We start from the raw sequence: 27551 nt of genomic DNA on the forward strand, positions 1-27551 counted from the left end.
AGGAGGAAAATCAGTAAAATGCAACAATTGCAAAAGAAAGGGTACCTTATAAAATCTGAGTGGGCGATATTCTTAGCAGTTAAGACAGAAAAAGAATATTCATCAGCTGCTCAAATCTGAAGAATTGAAAGAAATTAAAAAGGCTGTGGTGTGCATTTTACTGAGCCAGCTTTTATAATCATGAGTGGAGCAGAGACATGGAGTGCCCTAAAGATAGTGTAAATTTAGCAAGTCTTGAACTCTTGCATTTGCATGCTGTGAATGAGTGAAGCAGCAAATCTTGTGAGAAGAGTAATACTTATTCTCATAAATGACACTTATGTATCAGCTGTTACATTCAGCTTTCCTTTCAAACAGATTTTACATTTTCCTTTGAACACAGTGACTTCTTTTGCAGAACCTTCCCTTCTGTAGAATCTGGCACAGCAGCTTCACATAGCAACACGCTACCCCTATCAGCACTGATGCTGCTGAGCCCAAGCCGATCTCTCCAGCAGTGATTCCAGCTGAGGGATGGGCTGCAACAGGAGCAGGTAGCGTGGAGTGTATCTTGGGGTCATAGAAGAGGAGGAGAAATCTCAATAAAGTTTCTTCTCCTTTTAGGCACTGTTTGGTGTTTCCTTGTCCTTTCAGTTTTCATGGTTCAAGGACTACGCCAGCTACTTGAAACTTCTGTGTGAGTGTAAAGGAGAGGTGCCAAAGCTGCGGTCTGGCTAGCAGCACACCTTGTCTATGCGGTGGTGGCAGACTCTTGGTTCAACAGAGACTTGTCACCTCCCCTGCTCCCTTCCTGCTGTGACATTGAAAGCCAAGCTGGACCAGGGTGTGCTGATTACATGGCTGCAAAGGCATAAGTTCTTCCTGATTAAGCCATGTTTTCTTGCATGGAGAAGGCAACCACGGACTTAGCCTGTGAGGAGCAGGTTTGATGGAAAAGGTGGTAAAGATTCTCCTACAGATATCTGTGTATATGGGATATACGGGGGCTAGGAACAGCAGAGAGGAGGCCATGAGGATACGTGTAGGACAAGGACTTCGGGAAGTAGTTTTGTTGGGGCTTCAGGAGGTGGCTGGACCAAAAGGCAGGCTTTGAAAGCTGTGGTGCAGAGTGTGGAGAAAGGGGAATGACTTTCCTAGGAATTGCTTTTTAGGATTCTTCTTTTGCATTCTTTGTGAGTGATGAGCATACAGGATCAACTGTTCCACTTGGAGGGTGGGAGAGAGTCGAAAAAGGTGGAGGTTTGAATAAAAAGGGTCAGAGGTGTTTATAAACGTAGGATGGGTAGCAGTGCCTGTGGGAGACTCCACAGTACGTGAGAAAGGAACAGAGGCTGATCTGAAAAATTAGGGAAGGGCTGTTTGAGGTAAGATTGCATTTCTCATAGCATTCCTTTAACAGAGTGACCATCGCGCTGTGCTGCACGTTGGGGATCATACTAGTGGCAGCTATTTGATGTTGATGCCTGATTAAACCACTGGTTTGTTGCTGTTGGCCCAAAGTACTGATTATTATGCAAAATGATTGATCTCATAACAGGATCACAATGTACACAGTTGTACATTAAAAAGTTTTATGAATTATGTTCTATGTATTTTGGAAGGTGTTTGTATTTTTAACTTTTCTTACAAGGATTTATAGGAAGCTGTTTACTTTGTAATATGGTTGTCTTTGTTCTGCACAGGTGCTTGAGTTGGTGCTGGAAAACTTTATTTATCCATGGTACAGGTATGAACTTTACCTAAAAGCTACTATTTTTGAATATCATAAATGTTTGTCAGACTGTTTAAGGAATAGTCACCTGAAAATAAACATTTCTGTTTCTTTAATTAAATATAAAATGTACTTTTAAGAGCTAGTTTCATATTTTATTGTCTCTTGGCAGGATAGAGCAGATCTTTTAATAATCTAGGCGTGATAGAGGTGGTTCTAAAATTTGCATTGCATTCTAAAAGCACTTTTCAGTTATTAATTTTTATATGGTAATTTTCTAACAACTCTTGGCAGTACATAAGACTTGATTAAAGCCTGTGTAAAAGCTTGAAGACCCCAAGAAATTTATTTACAGATTAGAGGCATACTGATCTTGTATATTGCTTAAAAAATACTTTACAATTTTTTAAAAACAAAAATTCTGCTTTCAATTAATATAGAAAAGGCATTTTGAATGCTTTGTGGCCACCTTCTTGCACAGCATCTGGTTATTTGCTGAGTTTTAAGGCTTTGAGTGGTTATGCTGAGCTAAGTAGAGTAGTACAGTGTAAAAACCTTTAAAATTGTGTATAAAGAAAAGAGAACGGCTATCTTTTTTTCTGCCTTGTATCTTTGTGTATTAATTAGTGGTTCAGAGTACTTGTAAGAGGTTATTAAAAATACTTTTAGTTGATCATGCTGGCATTAATGTGTTGAAATAAGATTTTGCCTCAATTCTGAATTTGACTTTTTCACTGGATGGAAAGGTTTAGTTTTGAACTAAAAGAAATTTATACTTTTACTCTGTGATGGGGTTTTTATCTCTCTGCCTGAGATCTGAAATTTTCTGTGTGGACTTCTTTGCCTGATTGGGTTTTAATTGTGGCCAGTACCTGTATGTCTTACATTTATCTATACGCTGAAGTATAAAGCTTAACTGCTTATGCAAACAGCAGAGGGAGCTTTAGCACTGTGTATTGTGGATGGTCAAGTTGGAAACCTCAAAGTTTTTAAAATTCAGTGCGGAAAACTAGAGTATGTTCTGTTGAGCTGTTTGATAAAGCAACAAATATAAAGGAACCATCTTCTCTATTTCATAATTTGAAATCAGATAGGATTGTTTGGCTGGTAGAAGGTGTCTTCAGTGTCTTTGGTTTGGACTGACAAGAAAACTTCGATTCCACGTATTACTTATCTCTTACGTTCAAGATGGTAGAAGTCTGGAATACATTGTATGGTGGGCTTAGTAATATGCAATTAGAAGCACAAGGCAAAATAGACTTTATGTGAAGCCAGCGAGTCTAGATTATGCTACATCTTGCCCTCTGAGCTGTATAGATGTTCCTGCACTGTCTTTAGTTTACATGGCTGCACCTCCAGATTTCAAACTAGTTCCATAATGTCACACTGTGCAGATCAGACCTAATAAGCTTTCAATTAACCTGAACTACTGTGAGTTCAGTGAGCTATAATGCAGTGATATCAGAATAATTCTGCAGGAGACAACTTGGTCCTGAAGGGCTTACTGATTTCAGTAATGTCAGGTCTGGTCTTATGCCCTCTAGAATTTCAGGTGTTTCTGTGCTTTCAGCAAGTGTCATGCAGGGACACCTGAACTGTGTGTCTGTGTGCAAGTGTTTGAGGTCTGTCTTGTACAGTGTGTTAGTTCTGACTTTTCCTACTTAGGTGTACCTCCACTGCATAGCTCAGCTCACCCCGGAGAGAGGACGTTTGCATCTGTGAGATGTTTTTTCTGAGCTAATGAGCCTCACTGGCTCTGGATAATTCTCCACAGAGCCAAATCAGAAGACCCTGCATGCAGACTGTCCTTATTTAGGAGCGAGGGTAACTACCAGCAGGCAGTTCAGACTTGCCAGACTAGGTTAGTAAAAGTTTGCTGGTTTCCTGTGCAGAACAGTCTGGGAATAATTCCTTATGCTTGCTGCTCACTTTCAAGTGAATGGAATTTGTGCAGAAGCTACCTCTCTCTCTCTGTCTGTCTCTCTCTCTCTGTCTCTCTCTCTCTGTCTCTCTCTCTCTGTCTCTCTCTCTCTGTCTCTCTCTCTTTTTTAACCGATGTAGTTTATTTTATTTTTTGTGCCCTGCCAGCTTCGAGTGACAAAGTTCATGAGGGGGCTGGAGAACAAGTCTTATGAGAAGTGGCTGAGTGAACAGGGGTTGTTTAGCCTGGAGAAGAGGAGGCTGAGGGGAGACCTCATTGCTCTCTACAACTACCTGAAAGGAGGTTGTGGAAAGGAGGGAGCTGGCCTCTTCTCCCAAGTGGCAGGACGAGAGGGAATGGCCTCAGGCTCCGCCAGGGGAGGTTCAGGCTGGACATCAGAAAAAAATAATTCAGGGAAAGGGTCATTGGGCACTGGCAGAGGCTGCCCAGGGAGGTGGTCGAATCACCTTCTGTGGAGGTGTTTAAAAGACAGGTGGATGTGGTGCTGAGGGGCATGGTTTAGTGATTGATAGGAATGGTTGGACTCGATGATCCAGTGGGTCTTGTCCAACCTAGTGTTTTTGTGATTCTGTGATGCTCTCTTGCACACTCTGGATGTTAGAGAGTTAAAGCGACGTTTCTCATTCAGAAGCCCAGTAACACTTCCCAGAAATGTGCGTTGCAAGATGAAATCATAGATTTATCATTGGAGAAATAAAATGCTGCAAATGGGGAAAAGCTGTTGTTTGTGTTTGTTTCATTAATAAAGAGTGTAAGAATTTGTAATATTTTATTAGCACGATGAAATTTCCTAGATGAAACATCCTTAACCTTGAGACTTAAGGGGAATGAAGTTTAGTGCTTATACAGTGAGCTCTACTAAAATAGCTAGTTATCCCTATGTGCATTTTTGTTTGCATTTTTTCAACGTATTTGTACTGGTTATATTTAAATATTTGTGGTTTAAGATTTTTCACGTACATGAGAAGAATAGAGCATAGTTGTATGTAATTAAGTTTGCAGAGCTACCAAACACTAGTCTATTACTTATACTGTATTCTCTACAATAAAGCTATAATCCTTCATTTTTCTAGTGGGATGTGTCCCTGCACAAGGCAGGGGGCTTTAAACTAGGTGATTTTTAAGGTTCCTTCCAACCCAAACTGTCCTATGATTCTGTGATTTTAAATTGGAGACTTCAAAGTTTGAATGAGTCACGCTATGTTTGCTGAATTTTTTTGGTCATTGATGTTACTGCAGCTCCACTTCTCTCTGATTAGATTGCAATCTACTAATTACTACATTTTTGTAATACATTGCTATGAAAACATTTTTCTTTGATAGTGACTAAACCCAATGTTTTCATGTATGGAGCTGCTTCTGTATTAAGTGCAAGTAATGCAAGAAAAATCCAAGATTTTTTTGATTTAAAACCGTAGCTTTAGAGTTTTAGCTGCTTGCAATTTATTTTCTTCATCTTTTTGACAGGAATTGGCCAAATTTTGTAAGACTAATTGACACCCAGGAAGAGGGGAGGGCGGGAATCACTCTGGTATTTGTATATGGTTTTAATTTATCAATAGATCCCGTAAGACTTTACACGCACAGCAGTTGGGCGTATCTTTTTGAGACATTGTACTCAATAACTGTTTACAATTAACAGACTGAGACTTTTTCTTTTAGCAACTCTCTCCATTATATTGACAGTTATGTTTTTAAGTTTTTCCTCAAATTCTGGGAAAATGCAGCCAGTTTTAAAAATGTCTCCAAGCTAATTAGTTGGACTTTCCACTGTGTCACTAGAGACTTGACATTTTACGGGCTTTTGATGTTGTTTTTGTTTTGTTTTTTTTCCCCACCGGTCTTCAGTCTGCTGGTGATCAAAAGAATGTTTCTGCAAACCTATGGTGCATTGTGAAATTCCATGGCATAAAGTCTTGTCCAAGTAGAATTAGCCAGGATATGGTTATCCAAGTGTCAATAAAATAACAACTTCTTGGTCAAAATTACTTCGTGTATCTTGTTGTCTGTCAGATACTAGTAATACAGTCATACAATTTGTTGGCTAATTCTTTGGCCTCATTTGACAGTGTGGGAACTTGCTAACCATATTGCTTCCAAAATGTTAGCTCCTCATCTTAAAACAATCTGAATCTTCTCCTGCAGTATTCTTATCTGTGTATGATTAGCTGGTGGATGATTGTATTCCTTATGTCAGGCTGCTTTCTTTGAGATGCTTTTTTCATGCAATTGGTTGCATACTTTGACCGGGTCACTGGTATCTGTACGTAGCAGTTTATCTTCAACATGCATTTGAATGCTATATATTCCAGGCTAATGTTGCTTAAAAAAATTCGGATGCTGTATAATGAAAAGTGCTGTTATAACCATAACAATTTTATTTTCTAAATGTACTTTCTTGCTTGTACTGCTATTTTAAAAGCAAATAATGTATTTACTACATATGCAGACTCATTTATAGCCATGAACTCTGATAGCTTTAACATATGGTTATTGGCTGAAGCAGGATGTATCTTTTTCTTTTTGTGTCATTACTCAGTTGTTATAATAAATTTTTACCAGCATCTTTAGTCATACTCTAATGTCCATATATGCTTAAATGCTGGTAGGTTTTTGTTCTGTCTGTTGCCAGATAAAAAGTTTAGGTGATATTTTGACATAGTGATTTGGGAATCTGTTTAAATTCTTCTTTATTTCTTTGTTTCCAAGCAGAAACCACGTTAAATAATTTCATTTCTGTTCCGAGTGGCTGTAGGTTTAGATTCTTGTTTTTTCTATGTAGCTGATGATGTGTATGAAATGTGAAATCAAAAGTACATCGACTTTTCAAAAAATAAGTTCTGTCGTTTGTTTTCTTGTGCTGTGCTTTCTTCTCTGGGATATGACAATATGTTTAGTCCAGAAATGGTCCCAATTTTATGTTTAAAAAATAGTATGTTACTGTTTTATATAGTATCTAAGTATTAGAACTTGTTAAAAAATCGCCGATGAAAGTTTTCTTTTGGAAGAAGCTGAGCTGAAATACAAGGGATGTACCGATTTCATTAATAACTACATGAGAAACTACCAAATTTATGGTAAAACTTAAATAAAAGAGGTCAGCAAAGCCTGATTTTTTTACCAAAACGTTATAAGGAAATTATTTGAAATCTTGGAGTATAGAAGGCCTTGTGTGAGTAGAGAAAATCCATTTTTGGCTAGCTTAACTGGAGCTTGTAATACTCTTTTTCTAAAGGCTTTGAGAGTAAATTGGTTTCACTTCATGCCACTGGAGTAGGAAACATTCACATGTGTAAATTAAACTAGATTGGTCATGTGCAGATGGTATATTAGAGCAGGAATTGATATGTAACTCTAATATCTTGGAATTAGATATTGTAATATATAATACCATATTATATTTCTTAAGCCATTGTTGTGTGCACAAACATAGTGGGAATGCTGTATGTTTTACTCATATAGAGGACTGCTTATTCTCTCCCCACACTTGGTAGCTTTCATTTTAGTTAATACCAGTTGCAGTGTCACTGTTGAAAGTTCTTGTTTCAGCCTTTTAGTTTTGCCAAATGTATTGTGGTTGGATTAATACAAGTGTATTTTCTGTTTTCTTACATGATGTGCTTTACAATACTGCAGAAATATTACTGATGATGAATCCTCAGTGGATGAATTGAGAGGAACACTGCGGTTCTTTGCATCTGTATTAGTTCGGAGAATTTACAAGGTAAAGTGACTTAAAGTTATTGAAGTGTATTTTCCATCAGGAGTAAATGATATCCATCTGTAGCAAGTTCTTTATTTTTTTAAAATGGCAATTCCAAAGTCAGTCTTACAGAGTAGAGGTGGTTTATGTCTAGGTTTCTTCTTTGCATTATTGTTCCCTCCTTCTGGAGTTTCTCCTGTTCCTAGTTATAAACCATCTTTGAAGATTCATCATTGGAAGTGTTTGACATCAGGCTGGACATGGCTTTGAGCAACATGATCTGCTGAAAGATGTCCCTGCCCATGGCGAGGGGTTGGACTGGTTGATCTTTGAAGGTCCCTTGCAACCCAAAGCATTTTATAATTCTTGCAAATAGATGTATTTTTTTTATACCAGTGCAAGACATTATTAAAACCTTAGAGTATCTTTCTGCTGTATTTTAGTACTTTTTATTGAAAAAGAGCTATATGAAAATGGGTAGCGGTGTACCTGTCTCATAGCTTCTGCTTGCTTGATTTTTTACAATGCAGACAAGGTCCTTACATTGCCTATAATGAATAGGCTGTTATTATGATTCTTAGGTTACTGTAGTCCTTAAATGTTTTGAAGACTAAAGATTCACATTTTTTTATTTGGTATGTTTAGTACATTAGCACGTACATGTTTACTAGTAAAGTGCTTCAAGCCTGTTTTACAGGAGCTAAATTTCTGGCTATTCTAAGCAGGAAGAGTCGATAACTCAGTTTCCAGGTTTATTCAGTGCTAGCCCCTCCGTTGGAGCAACTGCCATGAATGTGTGTATTTTTCCCTCTCCTTAGTAACAGCAATTTTTCCTGAACTACAAGCTGTACGTGTCCTCTGTAATGACTTATTAACAGCTTGATTCTGTCCTTGTTATATATTGAATCCAGATGACTTTCTTGTTTACTCTGACTCAAGCACTTTGTTTTTTAAAGTTTAGGTTTAAAGTTTGTTTAGGTTTAGAGGTTTGCACCTCAAATATTAGAGGGGAGTATGCAGGAATACCTGCTATTCTTCATGTATATATGAATAAACCCCCCAGCTTTTCTCTCAGCTCTGGTGGCCTTTGCAATTACACTGTCTCTTTCCTTGTCTGGTAGGAAGGATTTCTATACTTCTGTTTCATTACTTAAGGTCTTTAGTTGACTTAATATTGAGGAGGGATGAGTTCTGTTAGGAAAGAAACTTATTCAGAAGTCTTAAATTTTGAAACTTTGGAACTGTATCTTTCTGCTTCTGAGGTGTCTTTTGCTCTTGCTTAAAATGAAGGGCATGCGAAGTGTAGATCAGTTTCTATATAAGCTTCTGTGGAAACTACTGCAGCTGATAAAGAAGAATCCCTTGAACCTGTATGGGCTGGTGACTGACTGGCTGTGGAGAGAAGCTCTGCTGCAAAGGGGCTGACTCCATGAGAGGCAGTAAACTGAGCGTGAGCCAGCAGTGTCTATTGGCAGCAACAGCTAACTGCATCCTGGGCTGTATCAACAGCAGCAGAGCCAAAGCGATCAACAAAAGTGACTATCTGCGTTTGCTTGGTGCTCTTTAGATGGTATCTAGTGTGCTACATGCAGTTTTGGGTTCTCAGTTACAAGAGAAATATTAATAGAGGGGAGCAAGTTCAACCAAGGGTCCAGCAAGAGGGTTGGGTCTGGAGCATTTAACCTGTGAGACCATGACTGTCTTCATCTTGGGAGTTACTCAACACCAGGGTGGATGCAGCCTTGAGCACTCTCATCCGAGCCTGCTCCCTAGCAGGAGCTTGACCTAAGACATCTTGAGCTCCATTTGTGCCTGAATCGTTCTATAATTCTCCTTTTATTTTCATAGCCATCAAAGAATGCTGGACTCTAATACAAACTTAGGTGAAATCATATGTGCATTTTGTTCAGCATATGTGCAAGTTTGCATGATGTTATTACTCGCACTAATGGTCATCTTGACTCAGTGACTCAAATTTTCTTTTGGTTCTACCATAACCTGAGCTGTGATATTTTTTCTGCATATACATAGAGAGGAGAGGTTTGCTTTGCTTTTAGACCTTGTAAACATAATTGATGAGAGTTAATGTATGCAACTACTAGAAGCAGAGCATAGTTAACGTAGTGGCTGGTGGCCAAATCGTCATGTACAACTAGCCTTAGGCTATATTACTATAATTATTGCAACTGAAGAACCATAATGGGAACAAGTTGACAATAAATGAATTAACAGTATTGCTTATGACATTTAGTTCTACATGCTGCGTGGTTTGCCTAGAAGAGTGAGCACAATGTCAGTTCATCCAGAGAATTAATGGGTTTTTTTCATCTTAAGAGTTCATTTTATGGTTAGGATGGGGACATATAAGAAAATAGAATCATAGAATAACCAGGTTGGAAGAGACCCACCGGATCATCGAGTCCAACCATTAATATGTTTGGTTTTTGTCTGTAATGAATTTGAGTTAAAAAAGATCTGGTTTTATTTTAAAACTATTCTCTAGGTGGATATTCCAACTGTTGTAACAAAGAAAATGCTCAAGGCAGCAATGAAACACATTGAAGTGATAGCCAAGGCCAGGCAGAAAGGTAATGTGAAGACTTCATATGTTGTCAGTTTCAAACAGCAAGTATAAATGTTTCTTCTTGCATGTTTGTTAGTGTATTTGCTAAATATTTTCATCCTCACTGCCTTCTCTTTAAAAACAAAAAGTGATCTTTTGCGTTTTTCTTCTGGAGGTTGCAAAGACAAATAGTGAAAAAGTTACAGTACAAATAATTGCTCGGTTTTGATTTTCATTTCCACACGTGGAAAATATTAAATTCTTTCTCTGTATGGTAAACAGGAATGTTGGGGTTTTGTCTGTTCAGAGCAATCATTTAGCAGTGCTTCTTGAAGTTTTTCCTCTGTATTCCAGATGAGCAAATTATAATGAAAAGTTTTGCCTGTCTGTGCAGGATACTGTAAGTAACTCTTGTAGCCAGAATGGTTTTCACATCTGCATGTTAACGTGAGTTCAACATGTCAAGGAGTTAGGTTTATGTTTATAAGCTACTTTGAGCAGTAGCATATTTAATTATTACCCAAATAAAAATATCTTCACAAGCCTAATGTAAAAATTACATTAAAAGAGGACATTAAAGGAATATTTGGAAAACATTCCTGCTGGAAAATAGTTATCTTTGTAACTGGCTGTGTTCCACAATGCTGTATCTACCAAATGTGTTTTCATTCAGCTTCTAAGTGTAGATGTTTACTTTCACTGGAGTCATGAACTTTCCACCCTTCCCTCAAAATGTCTGCTTGATGTGCATAAATAAATGACGTTGGTCCTGTGAGTATTGGTTATGAGTAACAGGAATATTGAGACGTAAACATCTATTGTGATCACACTTTCATGGCACAACAACAATTTCAGGATACTACATTATCTTGCAGTGCTGTTTATGCCAAATTTCATATTTCCTTTGATTTCTACTAAGGAGTTGGATGCACTTTAGCAGCAGAGAACTGGATTTTAAATGTCCAGCATTGAAATTATAGTACAATTCTTCAGTATTTCAGCGGAACTTCTGCCCTGAGGGCAGATATGTGAAATAGCAGCTGAAAATTACTTCTAGTAGCACTTTCTGATAAACGTTACAAAATCAGCAGCCTGTAATACATGGGTCAGGGGCAGCTTTCAGGCCTTGCTGTGATTGCTAGTTGAGCCTGGTCTTTTCTCTTTGTTTTCTGTATCCTTTTTCCTACTCTTCTTACCCTTCTGTCTCTTAGTAACTGCTCACTATTTGCACAGACACCTCCATGATGTGTTATGTGTCCTTGCCAGAGAGCACCTTTGTCCTCTCTCTGCTCTTAGTGACACCATCTAGGCAGGCTTTGATATCAGACATTATATGTTCCTACATCCTCCATATCAGCTGATACCACCTGTGGTTCTTGGTTGTGAATTACAAGCTAGCAGGCTTCTGTACTAAATTCAGTATGCTGGAAACAAGCTTTAACCTTCTAGATGAAAGGTATTTATTAATTACCTGATCTGTGCCTGATGTGGTTTTTGGTGTGAGGCTGTGCCGGATCACTAGAGCAGCAAGATGTCACTTATTACACCTCAGTTCTTGCCTTTGAAGTGATTAGAAGGATTTTAATATTGTTGATTTTAATTATCATATGTAGTTTTTCATCTGATAAAGCAGATATTCTTTCAACTCAGTACTGCTGCATGGAAGAGGCAGGGCTCTTACAGATCCCTGTGCTGGTTTTGGTTTGATTTATGCTGTGTTTAAAGTGTATGTTCTTTCATGTTGGCTTCTAAGTGTTCTAATCAGGAAACAGGACTGAATATAAGGTCTAAGTTTATGTTGATTTCAAATTGTGTTGTAGGTAAGTCAGTAGGTAGAGGCGTAATAAATGGGAGACTGTGAAGGAGGTCAGGAAGAAAGCAAGTAGAAACAGACTTTGGGCAATGCAGTTTTTTAGAAGAATCAAAATGCTGAGTTCCTCAATAATTATAAATGAGAAACATTTATAAAAACCTTCATACGGCAATTATCTGGTGAAGAAATTCTGAATTCAGTGTGAGGTTTTATTTTTACATAGATAGGCTTTGAAGTCCAAGTCAAGGTTTTTTTGTGGAGTTTCAACATTGAATTGGCAGTTGTATATGTACTTAGAAGTATTAACTTATTAGCTCAAAGGAAAGGCAATCGCCTCTTACTTCACAATAAGAAAAAGCTGAAACATCTCATAGCACTGTTTTTCACTTGCAGTAAAAAATGCAGAGTTTTTACAGCAAGCTGCTTTAGAAGAATATGGACCAGAACTCCATGTTGCTTTGAGAAGCCGAAGAGATGAACTTCACTACTTAAGAAAACTTACTGAACTTCTTTTTCCTTATATTTTGCCCCCAAAGTCAACAGAGTGCAGGTATAGAAACTTAAAATTTTGTTCTTTAAAGTATCTGCTTACTGTATAGCGCAGTAATTTTGGGGAGCGGAAGAATGAACTCTGAAGTCATCTTCCTCATTCCTCCTTCTTATCCCTTTGCTTATGAGTTTTTTTGATTTATCTTAAAAATATTCTAACGTGCTTAAGGTATTACGAAATACTAAAATATTTTCCCATAAAATATAATGGCATTGGAAAGTTCACTTAGAAAATTAATGTGATGTAGCATTGGTTCTTATTTTTTGTTCTTTGTTTTTTTTTCAGATCTCTGGCTCTTCTGATAAGAGAGATTCTGCCTGGTTCTGTTTTCCTTCCCTCAATGGATTTCTTAGCTGATCCTGTAAGACTTTGGAGCATAGGAATAATTTCGTTTGTTCAATATTAACTGTTTTCCTACTGAGTACGTTGTGATAAAGCAAATGATGCACCATAACTTAACTGGCTGTGCATTTTGACTGGGTAAAATAAAATGAGATCTTGTAGCCAGTGTTTTTAGCTGACTGAACTGACTAAAGTACAGTATTGGCATGATCTCTTAAGAATGTGTTTTTAAGGAAGAACTACAATTCCTGTCAAATGGGAGAATGCTGTGCTAGTAAAAGCACCTTCAAATTGCTGTAACTACATTTAAAGAGGGGGTCAATTATTTGAACTCTAGCTGTGTGTGTCTTTGTAGCAGTGCAAATAAGCCAGCCTTTTTTGCAACTGTACTGAAATAAATTCTTTTGTCCTTAGTTCTGCAGATAAGAGGGCACCTATTTCTAAAGATGAAACATCCTTGATTTTATTTATGCATATATTTGAATAGGCAAAATTGCAATACTTAAGGTATCACCTCAATGCAAGGATTTGCACTAGCATTAAAAACACTTTCTACAGCTTTCCTCCACTGGGTAAAGAATGTTTCTGTGCAGGTTTCCTCAGAAATTCCCTAACTTGTAAATACTTGAAGAGACCATTGAAGGCTAATTCTTAAATGTGTTGCCAGGCTTTTTTAAAAAAAATATTATTACATTCACAGGTTTGAGTTTGGGCATAGCATAGTCATGAAATGATTTTAACCTAATTTGTTGAGTCTCTTTAACAGTAATTTTGTGTTGTGTTTTCCTGCAGGACACTGTCAACCATTTGTTGCTGATCTTCATTGATGATAGCCCAGTGAGTACTGACAAAAGTAGAACAGCAGTAATATGTTCACCTATTAAGGAAGCTTTTTTCACCCAGTTGTCCCTTGTATTTTTTTTCTGCAGCCTGAGAAGGCAACTGAACCTACTTCTTCATTGGTTCCATTCCTTCAGAAATTTGCCGAGCCAAGAAATAAAAAGCCATCTGTAAGAAAAGGCAACATTTATTACCTTTCCTGTTTTGAATGTGTTTTACTTTACCTGCTGTTTTTGTTCTACACCTTCTCGCATTCTTTATATACTCATGAAAGTTTGGAAATTGTCTGACTGCATTTTTAACTTACTAAGGTCCTGAAACTGGAGCTGAAGGAGATCAGAGATCAGCAAGACCTTTTATTTCGGTTTATGAACTTCCTGAAACAGGAGGGGGCAGTCCATGTGCTGCAGTTCTGCCTGACTGTAGGTAAGATCGCATATGTGTGCTGAGGTATATATGATGATCTTCTAATTCTGTAAGCATTTGCATGTTGAAGTGAATATTCGGTTTCAGAACTAGGCAGTGTTGTTAACCAGGAGGTTAGCTTTCAGGATCTGTGTTGGCTTACTTTAATGTGTCCTGATCCTTGAGTGCTAATCATGGCAATGTTAAGTGTCCATGTGGGCTGTAGGTCTTAATTGTATTTCTGTTTAGTGGTAGTGGTTGGATGTTTTAAAATAGAATATTATTGTAAGCAAAAAATTCTGATACAAAGTACAGCTGCCTTTTTTAGTATGTAGGTACTAAAATATTACTAAAATGACCTGTTCATCATGAGTAGCTTCTCGTGTTCCTTTAACTTTAAAGTTCTGATTTTAGTAAAGGACAGAAACATAACAGGAGTGTTAAAGGTGTTGAAACATATTTGGTAAACTGTACCTTGGTTACGAAGGAGGCATTTGTTTTTGCCATTACACAAATGTTGTTTGAAAAGCCTTCTGCTTTCTAACGTTAAGGTTTTCTGTGTAGTTTCTGTAAAAGAGTGTTTTCATTTCAAGTTTTTTTCAAGTAGTAGTTAATTAATGGCTTACCAAAAGAATGTTTTTGTTTTTAGTAAACGTGTATTTCCATGTTGCATGGGAAATGAGTGTGCCTTCGTATCCAGAGCCCATATATACATCAGGCAGATATGAAGTTAAATTAGACAGACTTTATCTCATAAAATACCACAGAAATGATTAGTCATTATGAGAGAAATATAAATAATCTCTGTGCATGCACCTTCCTGTGTGCTCATAATCCTTCCAGACATGTTGGCTTTTTGTCAGAAAAACTTCTCTTCACCAAAAAACCAGCAAAGCAGTCACCTTTCAGTGCTGGTAGTGCCTGCAGGGGTTTATAAGCTGGTACTTCTAGAGCTCTCTAGAGCTGCTTCCTCCAGCAGGAAGATTACTCAAATGGAGGCTATTGCCCATGATTAGTCTTTTTTTCTGGGTAAGCTTCATCATCATCTTCCTTCTAAACTTCCCTTGCATTCTCATAGGTGACAAGTCTGTAGATTAGCTTATAAAACAAAGCATGAGAGTTAGGTTTCTAGCTATCCTGTCCCAAGCTGTCTGCTGTAGGTGGTTCTTCACTTGATAGAAATATTTTGGATAAGATGCACTTACTGAGGAAAATAAACCCCAAAAATCCTAGAAGGGTCATTTAGAGTTTCTCTGGAGAAGTTTGGTTTTGTCCATTAATTTAAAAATGAATGAAACATTTCCTTATTTTCCCTTCTTTCTGGATGGTGGTCAAGCTATTAAGAGTATGGTCCAATAAATCAAGTAGGATTGCACAATAATTGTGCCGAATAGAATTTTTATTTTTTTAAGGGAAGTTAATTCTAGTTTGTCTGATATTAAAGGTATTATTGAAAATATTTTCATGGTTTGGGTCTTAGCAATGTAATAGCAGCTGAATAGACAGATGACTGGTGTAAAGGACTGTGTGTGTCTAACATGAACTACAAATTGTGCTAAAAGAAAGCCCTACATTTTACAATTTGGTTACTTAGAAGAAAGAAAATTCATTTTTTTGATTCCTTCTTCTGTTGGGAGACAACTTTGTGCTTTTATCCTTAATATGATAAGGAATAATTAATTTTAATTGTAATGTATTTTTAGCAATAATTTTGTGAACAAATCTGAATTGTAGTTAATAATAAGGCAACTACCTTATTACCTGAGATTTTGAGATGTCTTCTGTTTCTATTAATTTTAAAGTTTTACAAATTACTAGGTCTGCTGCAAAATGAGTTGATGTTTTAGGTTGCTTCAAGATGCTGTTTGTTAGCCTATTTGATCAGCAAATGCAATTTATTTCTTTCACTTCTCAGAGGAATTCAATGACCGAATTTTGCGACCGGAACTATCAGATACTGAAAAGATGTCTCTTCATGAGGAAGTACAGAAAATTTACAAAACTTACTGTTTGGATGAAAGCATTGACAAAATTAGATTTGACCCTTTTATTGTCGAAGAGATTCAAAGAAGTAAGTTTAAATTTGAAAAGAATAATTTACACTGGAGTTCAAGCAGCATTCTGTAATAAAATGAGGACCGATCCATCTAAATATGATCAGTATTTACTTTTGTCATAGTTTTAAAAGTTGTTCCTTTGCTAGATTGTGCCTAAGCTTTGTTTTGTCAATATATTATTTTTTTGTATCAGACTTGCAAAGCAATCACAAACTCAGACCAGAAAACCCCCAGACTTTATATGCCCATATGTATATGTAACTATTTATAGTTAATAATTTTTTTATAGTTGCTGAAGGTCCTTATATGGATGTCGTGAAACTTCAGACTATGAGGTGTCTTTTTGAAGCTTATGAGCATGTACTTTCTCTACTTGAGAACGTTTTTACTCCTATGTTCTGTCACAGTGATGAGGTAAGTGTGAAAGATTTGAAGAGTAGTCTTAAAGCAAGACTGATTTTTTTTTAGAATACCCTGTTTACAACAGCTTTATGCATGTGGAATTGAAAAATGTCTTAATTTTCCACTTCAGTTAGCACACCAGGGCTGGGACAAATCTCAGTAAGAAAATGGAATTTACTCTTCTTTGACACAACATCAACAGAAAAAAATACCTCTTCATTTATGATGTAACAATTGTGTTTATTTCTACTGTTACAAAATATTCCCCACCCCTTCATTTTATGATTGCAAATTGGTGCAGAAGTAATGTCTGATGGGCATAAAACACTTCAGAATCTTTTTATTTACTTTTTAATATATAATGATACTTAAAGAAAGAGACGCAAGCTGCTGGAATGCGTAACACTGAAGGTACCTAAACGCAGTTGCGTCTCTGTCTTTGACCCTTTGACCAGATGATGTACTGGGCTCTTGAATGCAAGTTAAAAAAAACAACCAATCCCCACACTGGGCCAGTGGCTGCCTGAAGCCTTCTAATAGGAAACACTTTAAATGCAGGGATGAATCTGAATTCTTGTCTGTTTTAGAGTTTATAAGTATAGATCTTGCTTTGTATTTGAGGCAGATCTTATTGCTTTGTCCTTGGAATGAGTACTTGCCTTACTTGATGTTATTCTCTATAAAGTGTATTTCTCAAAAATGATATTCATGGTCATCCTTCCAGTAATAGCTATAATACTTTAAATGCTAGGGTTTTTAACAGGGGGGATTTTGGTGTGTAGTTTTAGTATTATTCCTGTTGTTTTTTTAATCCCAAGTCTATGAAAAATAAAATAAGTAGGAGCATGTATTGCAAATTTAGTCTGTGCTTTTCCACGTCAGTACTCTGTCTGCTAGGTTATGGTCAGCTTGCCTTTTCCTTCTGTTCTTTTATCTTGAATTCTGTAACGTCATTGCATAGTAGCCCTTATCTCAGTTAGTCCAGTGTTTGCTTTGATACCTAATTTGTCTCTTGTAGTACTTCAGACACCTTTTAAGAGGAGCAGAGTCACCAACACGGAATTCAAAATTTAACAGGTAGGTATAGTAGAATCTTTACATGTTTTTCTTTCTTGTTTCTAGTTAAAAGTATCAAAATATTAAACCATAGGAATTTTGCTACTGCCTGATACTAATTTGGCTAAATTTTAAGCCCTATGTTTTTTTAAATTGACAAATTACATAGTGATGGAGCAAACTATTATATAAATGTCTCTTTGCTTAGAAGTGATTTATGTTAAGAATTTAAAGTGTGATTTAGACTTCAACATTTGAGAAGGGGAGAGGAAAGATAAATGTACCAGTGATGACAAGATCACATGGGAATAAATAATAATAATAAAGTGGCAGTTTAATTGATGTTTTTGGTGCAAAGCTGGATCTTCTTAGGTTTCAGGTCTTACAGGGATAGGTATGGTGTACCCTGTTTTTAACCAACCTAGTTGTGCAATGGGAATCTCCTCTTGTGACAAGGAGAATTTGCCATTTTCTATACCCCAACTCTCCCCATTCATTGCAGAAATATAGCATCAGAAGGTTTAGGCTGTGTACTTACAGGCGACCTTCAGGCTACTTAGGGCCTGTGGAGAAGGAGAAGAGCATCTCTTGTTATATGGATGGGTGATCTTCCACTGTGGATTGGGTTGAGTAAGCTTGAAGTCTCATGATTTCTTGTCTTTCGTTTTGTGCTGCTGTCTCAGTCATAGACTAGCTCAACTGAATTACTCTTATGGTCTAGTCAAAGGAAGGAAAACTTCAGTGAGACTTGGATAGGCTTGCTTTCTTGGATCATCTGTGGTAGTGTAGTAGTGTAGAAAATGCTAGTGTTTATAATCCTAGATTACTCTTCTAGAGAAGTAACATCAATTTATTTAACTTTTTCTGCTTTCATCTGAGATACACCTAGCGACAGCATTCTTGATATGCAGCCTATTTGTGCATTACTGTGAGATCCCTTTCTCCCCTGCTGACATTCATTAAAAATTACACGATCATTCTCTTTATATCTCCATCTGTGACATCTCTTATGTAGTCTTTATAGTTCTTATAGGTCCAGGACTCAAATTTTGCTGTAGTGCTTTCTCAGTTTGGTCCTGTCAAGTTTCTATTTCTTGGCAAAGAGACGTGGAAGGCAGCTAGAACAAACTGCATTTCTCCCCTCTGTGATACTCCCCTAGGAAGGGTAACCTTAAATGCACTACAGCTTCTATTGAAGATGGCTACAGGGTTTCATCCACACATTTAAATCTGCTTTCTGGTACCTTTCCCCAAATTATTCATGTCAAGGGTTGAAAGTGTCCTGTCATACAGTTCTTAAATGTTTTCATAATTTGACTAAATTTAGGTCACCTCCTTGGTGCTTTTCTTTCCAAAACATGAAGGGTGAAATTACTAGCAGTCTCTGCCTGGAGTTTTTGAAATGCATCTCTGGCTACAAAATGAGCAAGTTTTTCTTTGGAGGCTGTTACAACATATTCCCCTGGAGTTCAGACAGCATCCATAGCATTAGTGAAAATGTATCTGCTTTACATTTTAGAACACTTTGAATGCCTTGAGTATATATAATGGTTTATCATAAGGTATTCTATGTTACTAAAGTGGAGCCTCGGTGATTATCTCCATGAAACAGAGGTCCCATCTGAGGTCCTATCTGAAAGCAGTTTGCTTGTTACTTTGTAGTTTCCCTCTGAAGAATCTGGTACAGACAGTCACTGCCAAGGAAAATAAAATATAAAAAATGTTACTTATGGAGTTATTCCAGATGTTATCCACATGGATGTACCTTATTCTGCCTTTTTCTCCCAATTCTAGCATTAGTTCCAGTTGAGAGAAATTATATGCAAAGAAATAAGTTGCTTTCCATATCTTTGATGCTATGCTAGGGTACTCAGTGTCTATTGCATAGGTTCTGCTGGTTAAAAAAGTCGATCAAGTGGTAGATAGGAAATCCCATTGGAATGTGTATGTGGGTAAGGTGTTGATACGTTTAATTTATTGTCAGACAAGAAAATTACGGAGCAGTTTCTAGAAAATCCACATGGGAAGGTAGTAAGGAGTGACTATCAGTGTGTAATTTCTGGTTTGAATCACTTGGAACTGTACAAAATAATCATCACTTTTTGTGCACAGGATAAGTGTGCTACGAAAACTGCTAAGGTAATACGTTAGAAGTTCCAAGTATTTTGCATTGTAAAGAAGTCACATTGAGGTTATTCTGATAATTTGATTACTAGCTGTGGTTGTCAACAGTTTAACTCTGTAATTGGTACTTTCCACCTAATGTTTAATTCATGTGGCCAGTAAGAACCGATGTTTTAAGTTCCAATTCTGAAGACTTAATTTTGGGTATTTTGAAGAGAGGACAAGAATTCTCTCTCCCTCTCATGTATTATGTATTCATAATACATTACTACATTACTTATTCTGTGTTGGAAGTCCCACAAAAAAAGAAAAGCCATTATATGATATAAACTCACAGATTTCTGTCTGTCTGGATGTCTGTATGTCTGCCTTGATATTTCTACACACCGCTTGCACTGAATGTCAGTGAAGTCCTGAAAGTTTCAGTAACAGAGGTTTTAAATCGAAGGCCAATATTGTGTTGGTGAAATATGCAGGTACCATTGGTGTTTCACTTTCTTAGGTTTTCAGGTCAGGAACTCTTAATTATACCATGGTTTTTTTAATCTGTGCTGGTGGTCAAAGGCTATTCCGTTTTTTAGGGATAGGTCTGTCAAATTCAGTTGATTGTTTTTTTTCTTTTGACATTATTTTCTCCTGGGCTCTGAGGTAATCTATATGCCTGTTGTTGCAGAAGTAGCCTCAGTTTGGATGACTTCCGGTAAGTCCATCTAATACTCAGTAAATGTTGTGTGTTAGTCATGCTGCATCTGTCACGACTGCATCACACAGCCTTCGTAACAGCAATTAACTGTTCATTTTATTTATAAAAGACATATGAATGTCTTCTCTGAACTAAACTTCGTTTCTTCCCGCAATAAGCATTATTCACCACGTCCTTTTCATAAGTGCTTAGAAATTACTTAATTACTATTTTCACAAGTTTGCAACATGTTAATATTGTTTGCTGTTAACAATTTGTCCGTTGTTAGTTTTGAAATACATTTGCATAACTTGAAGCTCTTTTTTTTTTTTTTTGACATGTAACTGCTAGCTGCTCCAAAATTTCCATTGCTCCACATCACATTTCCAAATCCTGTTCGAGGTTTTTACCCACTTAACTGCTTGTTTTTTCTTGCACAGCTGTGTCCACAGTGATCATTGCCTAACATTGCATGCAAACATAACCATTTTATGAATATTATCAAGCACTGAAAACCAGCAGTTCCCTAAGTTAGTTCCCTGTGGCTTCTCATGTGACCGTAACAGGTTTGATTATCATAGAATCACCAGGTTGGAAAAGACCCTACCAGATCATCAAGTCCAACCATTAGAATGGGTGATTTTTATAATTTGCTCTAGGTAGTCTGTGGTCACTCGTTAATACCTCAATAGCTATTCATTGAGGTGTTCTTTTTTTCTCATTATTCATACCTCTTTAAATACATACTATCCAAACTCAGAAAACGATGTTTTCATGATGGACTTTGCCTTAGAATTTATGGCATCATCGGCATAAATATATTACTCATACCATTCTTGAGGGAAATTTATCAACTGCATTTTAGAGGTTGGAAGTCAAGGTATGTAGACACTGTTTATCTTTTATCTGCCAGTTCAGTTATTCTGTAGCTTGCTGAGCAATAGGGTGTACTTGATGTGCAAGTCCAGTTCATTGATTTTTAAGTGCATCTCTATGCACTCAGCGTCTCTCTTAATTGGATGTAGGCGTTTTAGTGAGCTGAAAGAAAACAGTACTCTGACTTCACGTGCATGTAAATGTCTAGCCTGATACGTGCAGCTTGTCTGGTACTTCTTGACCCGCCAAGATTCACAGCAGCATTCTTCAGGTCCATAGCCTTGGCTGATCACTTGTGAAGATCAGTTCAGTGTGCTGATTGAGGCAGGGGTCCTGTGGGAAAAGCATAACAAAGTGCACAGGGGCACTAATGCAGTTTCTGGTCTGCAATTCCCAGCCGTAGAGTTAACAATTGCAATTTTTTAACGTTAGGTATGTGTGACTTGTAGAGTATTAAAAAAACATCCAACAAAACAACAAGAAACAAACCAGTAAGTTTTCCAATCTCTTTTCATCACATCATTTATCAGGAATGCTGGAACCTGTGGACTCTTCAATCAGGGCACTGCCAAGAAAGCAACAAGGCAATCTAGCAGTGCTGTTAGGTGGATCAGCACTAGAGGGAGTGGGATGCTTTTCCCAGGAAGATAGGTCTCGAAAGACTTGGTCTCTATTCTAACTAACCACCACCTCTCCTCTTTCTTCTGTCATGCCTTTAACTTGATAATGTTGCAGCCCCATCTCTTCCTTTCTATCTAGCCTCAACTTCTTTCTCCTATTTGTGCTTAACCAGTGAATCTATTAGATTTTCATCCTGATGCCTGGTTTTTTTTATATATATATATTTTATTATTCTTGCTCTGCTTCTTCAAAAGTTTGATCGTCCTGTTGTCTGTCTGCCTCTGCTAACATCCACAGATTTTTTTCCATGGTCAACTAATCTCATTTGTGTTCTGTCTGCTTGCTCAAGGATTTTTGACGAACCAGTCCTATGTTTTCTCCGTACGTTGTCCACCATGTGTCTGTGCACCTTCTTATTCACCAATGTCTGCCCTGAATTTGTCTCTTACTGTCAGAAGAAACCCATCCTGCTTCATCACTTTATACCTTTTCCAGTTTAGTGATTGCTCTGTATCCATTAAGTTCCTAGGTGGTTCCTAGGTGGTTCCTAGGTATAGGATTGGGACCAACTCAGTACTGCAGTTAGAGCCAAGGGTGTGTTCTGCTTTCAGCTGAAGAATGGGCAGTGCAGGAAAGAACTGAGCTGAGGCTGGAGTGCTTTCGTCAAATCTTTAACCTTGTGCAAATTAAAAGTTTTTGCTCCAAATCTTGAGAACTACACAAGTTTTCACAGGAATGATGAAAACATTAGAGTCAGGCCAGGCCCTTCTAGAAAAACTATCCAGTTTTGTCTGAATAAGGTTTGTGTTTTGCTAGCCTAGTGTTTAAGCTCTTGAACAAGATTCAGGTAGGTCCCCAGTGTGAAAAAGTTCAGTTCAGCACAATAACATGTGGAAGTTGTTTAAAAATGCAGTAAAATTGTTCAAACGTGGATTTAGACTTGAAACAGCCAAGCAAGCTTATCTTTGGTTAGCAGAGATAAATAAGATAGATGGTGCCTGTCTCCTTTGGAACTGATAATAATATAAGATAGAAGAAGCAAAAGACTTGGAAAAGCAGTAGTTTATTAATGCAATTTTAGGCATGTATGCAGTCTGGGCAAAATTATAAACAGGAAGATAGTAACGCACATGCGTGTTTCAGGTCAGCAGTTGATGTTGTCAGCGTGGTTTTACAGGCGGTCAAGACACTTTACGTACTGTTTTTTGCTGTTCTGTGGGTACTACTGTTCAGAAGTTAATATTTTTTTTGTTTTAAAGGAGAAATATACACTTGGGATTTTCCTTTGTCCTCTAAAGTACTAATTTTGCTTTTAATCTCAATAATCTATAAAGTTTTGAGTCTTTGATTTTGCAGATCACTGTTGGTTTTTAACTTGCCTATCAACTGTATTTATTGAATCAGAATAAGTAACCTCAGGCTGATTACTTTAATTAAACAGAAACATTTTTTCTTTCCAGAATTACTGGCATTTCTGGATAAGAAATAATCTTCAGTGTCAGGTCTCATTTAAGAGCATAAAAATGCTATAAAATCTGTTCTCTCAGTAAGGAGTGTGCCTCCTGCCCAATTACCTTTCTTTTTCTGTACCTTGTTACTTTTTTGATGTTTTGTCTTAAATGGCAAGACTTTAAAAAAAAAGTCTTTGTCTTTCTGTCATCAGACCTGGCTCTTCAAGCCAAGATTCTTCAGTTCCATCTGTTTTCTCTCATGTTCAGTCTTGCTCCTTGCACATTCCTTTTATCTGTCCCTAATGCTTAAAAGTCAAGATCTATCTTGAATCATAGATGCTTGTAAAATTCTAAGATGTTTACGTTAAACAGTGCATCTAACTACACCACTTAGTACTTGGCAAGAATGGATAAATGTTCAAGGATGAGTACATGGAAAAGGACAGTTAGTGACCCTGGTGTGCTTGCCTTTAGCAATGCGACAGTTCCTGCTGTCAAAACAAAAATTGTTTATTCTGTGTCCTGCATTACTGGGATACCATTACCAGTGTTAATGTTTGCTCATGGTTAAATGTATGGGAATCCCAGAAATTTCGCTAATCCAGCAGAGAACAAATTTGCCGTAAGAATTTCTATTTACGTGGAATTGTAAATATATTGGCTACTTGTTTATAAAGGTGTTTGTGCATCATTTGCAGAGAAGAGAATGGCCTGCTGAGCTGCTGTGTAATAATATGCCTTGTGTTGTGAACTCTGACTTCTGTAATTCTAGGACCACACAGAAGAGAGGAGAATCATTTGGAATCAGCAGAATAGGCAACAAAATAAAAGGTGTATTCAAGAGTTCTGCGATGGAAGGAGCTATGTTGCCTAACTATAACTTAAATGAAGGAGAAGATGACTTTGTGAGTAAAAGGTTTAGATTTGCCTTTAAGTCTTTGGTTTTGATGGTTTGTTTTTTTTTCCCTTGTTTTCCCTGTATTCATTCACAAGCCAAGGCCACATCCCTAGTTGGCGTGCCTCTTAGATTATTGCTTTAATGCAGAGAAGTACTAAAAGTAGCAGTATTGGACATTTTTCCAGTCAATGAATTTTTCTCTAGAAAGTTGCCATGCTATTTTAAAATTCTGGATGATAAGACATGCATAGAACTGCATACACGGCTTTTCATCTGGTCATAATTTTTTTCACTGGCACTCGTGCTGTTTCATATCTTCATCAGTGACATAGACAGTGGGATCAAGTGCACTTTTAGGAAGCTTGCAGACAAGACAATGGGTTAGTTTTGCAGCATTGCTTTTGTAGATTCTGCTAGCTGAGGGCATGGAAGTATAATTCCCCTATAGTAGAGGAATTAGTAGAGGTATAATTGAAGTAGCAGAGCTCAGAGAAAGGACATTGGTTTGTGCTAGAGCAAAAGAAGTTACTTGTAAGAAGTTACAGAATTCCGCGAGAAAGGCAGACAATATAGAGTCTGATCCTTACTAAGGAAGACTTTCAGATGGACAGAATCATTTGAACTTAAGCAGAATGGAAAATTTCAAATGCAGCATCGTCTCAAATCCCTTCGTTAAATAAAGACAGGGTACTACATCTTACTAAAACCCCCTTAGACAAAGTTTGGGAAATACTTAAGTCTCTTCTCTTGGTACCTGTGGGTGTGAAGAAGAAATGGGAAGAGAAAACACTAAACTGTTCTAAGGTCACTGTGTGTCCAAAGAGCTGGACAGAGCCGTGACTTAATGGATGAATATGGAACATACAGAATTCAACACTAATAATGTTACGATAAGTACTGAGGCATCCATAGGGTCAAAGGAAGAGCTCTCTGGGAAAGGAAAAACATGACCTGGGAAATGACAGTATAATTGTAAGATGGTGGCAGTGTAGCACACAAACTTAGCAACTTTTGATGAGTTTAGGTATAGGGGGATACCAGAGCTATTTCATCCTGCATAGATTCTCATTAGATATTTAAGTAATTGATGCTAATGTAAGCTTGGTGGATTCAAGGTAAGGATCAAGGTAAGATTCAAGGTAAAGAATGGTAGTGGAATGGACTTGCGTGCATTGTGACAGAAATTGAACAATGTTCCTTTTTTCTTTTTTTTGACAAAGTCATGCTGATTGCAGTTAAAGCCTATAGGAAATATCCATGTGATCTTAGGAAATCACACAGGGGTAGAAAGATGTGTTAGCAATGTCAGTTGTATTTTAAGTATAACAAAAAATATTTTGCATATTAAAGCACAGGTATTGTTCCTAAGGCAACCAGAAGACCTTGTAGTCTAGAATTTGTGGCTTTGTTGGATGAAACAAACAGAAATAGGCTGAGACAACTTGTAACTATTACATGTTGGTAATCTGTTTGGAAAAAGTATTAAAAACTCCATAAATCCATACTCCCTGGCTTACATTAGTGTGTGTAGTGCAGGTGCTGTGGTTGTCATAGGGGAAAAATCTGCAAATTTACATAGGATTATTACCAGAACTAGGCTAGAATTCAAGTGAGGAATCTGGTGAAGGAGGTTAGGAGCATGTGAAACTTTGCTGATGGCTCAATACAGCCCTCAGAAGGGCCAGGTGAAGGAGGCAGACAAGTAGGTTGTGGTCCCTTTGTGAGCAATTTAAAAACAAATTACCTCTACCTGCTCAAAGCCTTATACGGACTCTGCAGTGCTGGGAGTATAATTACTGTATAAGCTGATGGAATAGTCCAGTGTATGAAACTAAATAAATGGGAGGAGATAACAACCGCAAACAGTAGTAAACCAAAGAAAGAACGAACCAGAAAATGTAGGCAGAAATTGTTTCAGTCAAGTGCATGCATAATCATAGAATCATTTATTTTTTAAAAAATACAGGATCAGGTAAGTTTGAGTGTTTCTAGAATGGCCTTTCATTTTCACAAGGAGATCCTAGTTGAGATTGCATATTTAGTGCTAATGCAAATGTGCATGGTTAGTCACAATAGATGAAAAAGGGATAATTTTGGCAGCCAGTAGCTCAGCCCTCCCAGGATGGGAGTAAGTGCACATTGCACCTAGTTCATGCTGCCCCATTTGCAGAAAGTCAAGATGTTGACTTGGAGTTGCTGTCGTGAAATGTTGTTCTACTATTTCTATCATATCTTTTCTATCGTGTATCTGCTCTTTCTGTAATGTTTTTTCATCTGCTGCCTGGTTCATCTGTTTCTGGGAGTGTGATGCTGAAGCTGGGTCTGATGGGGAATGTAGTAAGGCTTTCTAAGGCTTTGCTTAAAAATAACTCTGGGCTACAGGAATAATTCAGTCCCAATTGTGGCTGCTTTGCACCTTGCAGAGTAACTCAGGTTCATGTGTGTTTAATATTCTGTTGCACTCAGCTGTGGAGGTGGTAGACCTGCTATCTTGGTTTGCTTCTGTCTCTTGTTGTGTTTAGAAAGCTTTTTGGGCCTGACCTGGTAGGCTCGAGTCTTCGGTTTGGGTCCTAGTATGCTGTAAAATACAGGGCAGCTAAATCTGTTGGACCCAGGCTGGTTCCTGTAGGACTCAGGCTGTGTCTAAGGAATTCTTCCAGCCGTCTCATTTAGTACTTCTATTCCTCCTGCCCCTTTTTTAACTCTGAATTATCAGAAATGGAACTTAATAGTCCTAGGAAAATTTTCAACTCTCACTAAAGATTCCTAACTTTTTGCAGTGGATATGAAAATAGAAATTAATCTGCATGAAAATCCCATTGATGAAATAGATTTTTTTTTGTTCTTTGAGCAAACTGATCTAGTGTGACACGTCCCTGCCCATGGCAGTGGCGTTGGGACTAGATGATGTTCAAGGTCCTTTCCAGTCCAACCCTTTCTATAATTCTATGATACTTAGTGATGTGTACTTAAAGACTCAATTTGTGTTCTGCTATTGTATTCAGGTTCTGCTAAGATAGACTGAACCAATTGAAATAGAACTGTAGATCTTGATGTTTGAATCTTTACAGATTGAAGAAGGTGTTATGGTGATGGAAGATGATTCTCCTGAGGAGGCTGTTAGTACTCCAAATACACCCCGTAACCTTGCTGCATGGAAAATTAGCATCCCATATGTAGACTTTTTTGATGATCCCTCCTTGGAAAGAAAAGACAGAAAGGAAAGAATTCCTGTGTTCTGCATTGATGTAGAGAGAAATGATAGAAGAGCAGGTATGCAATATTGTGGATAAATAAAATGTCATTTGAAAATGAACTCAAATTCTGACGGCTGTTCCAGTGTATATGCATGCGTGATTTTCTGATTTTTGAATAATGACTTAAAAAGTCTTGAGAAAATGTGTTTGGTATCTAAATGATCATATTTAATGTTTGTAAGTTGAGAACTGACTCCTTTACATGGATCAGTTCTGTTTAGATTTCATATCAAAGAGATTTTCTCTTCCCAAAAATAA

General features: G+C 37.4%; 2 protein-coding genes across 3 annotated transcripts in view; one reads left to right on the forward strand and one right to left on the reverse strand.

Moving 5' to 3' along the window:
* Positions 1-27551, reverse strand: part of SMIM8 (small integral membrane protein 8) — a 723388-nt gene that overhangs the window by 470165 nt on the left and 225672 nt on the right. The window lies entirely within an intron of this gene.
* The window catches only part of SNX14 (sorting nexin 14), a 50421-nt gene that overhangs the window by 7064 nt on the left and 15806 nt on the right, over positions 1-27551 (forward strand). The window contains exons 5-18 of one of the 2 annotated variants that reach the window (XM_069851220.1): positions 1683-1726; positions 7290-7377; positions 9860-9944; positions 12126-12282; positions 12568-12643; positions 13417-13461; positions 13554-13634; positions 13776-13890; positions 15785-15940; positions 16216-16340; positions 17347-17405; positions 20182-20208; positions 23911-24043; positions 27108-27309. In XM_069851220.1, the coding sequence (XP_069707321.1) occupies positions 1683-1726; positions 7290-7377; positions 9860-9944; positions 12126-12282; positions 12568-12643; positions 13417-13461; positions 13554-13634; positions 13776-13890; positions 15785-15940; positions 16216-16340; positions 17347-17405; positions 20182-20208; positions 23911-24043; positions 27108-27309 (1393 nt within the window). The remainder of the gene's footprint in view (positions 1-1682; positions 1727-7289; positions 7378-9859; positions 9945-12125; positions 12283-12567; positions 12644-13416; positions 13462-13553; positions 13635-13775; positions 13891-15784; positions 15941-16215; positions 16341-17346; positions 17406-20181; positions 20209-23910; positions 24044-27107; positions 27310-27551) is intronic. The other variant, XM_069851221.1, reaches the window with a different exon arrangement.

Source organism: Phaenicophaeus curvirostris, chromosome 2, assembly GCF_032191515.1.
Source record: "Phaenicophaeus curvirostris isolate KB17595 chromosome 2, BPBGC_Pcur_1.0, whole genome shotgun sequence".
Classification (NCBI taxonomy): domain Eukaryota; kingdom Metazoa; phylum Chordata; class Aves; order Cuculiformes; family Cuculidae; genus Phaenicophaeus; species Phaenicophaeus curvirostris.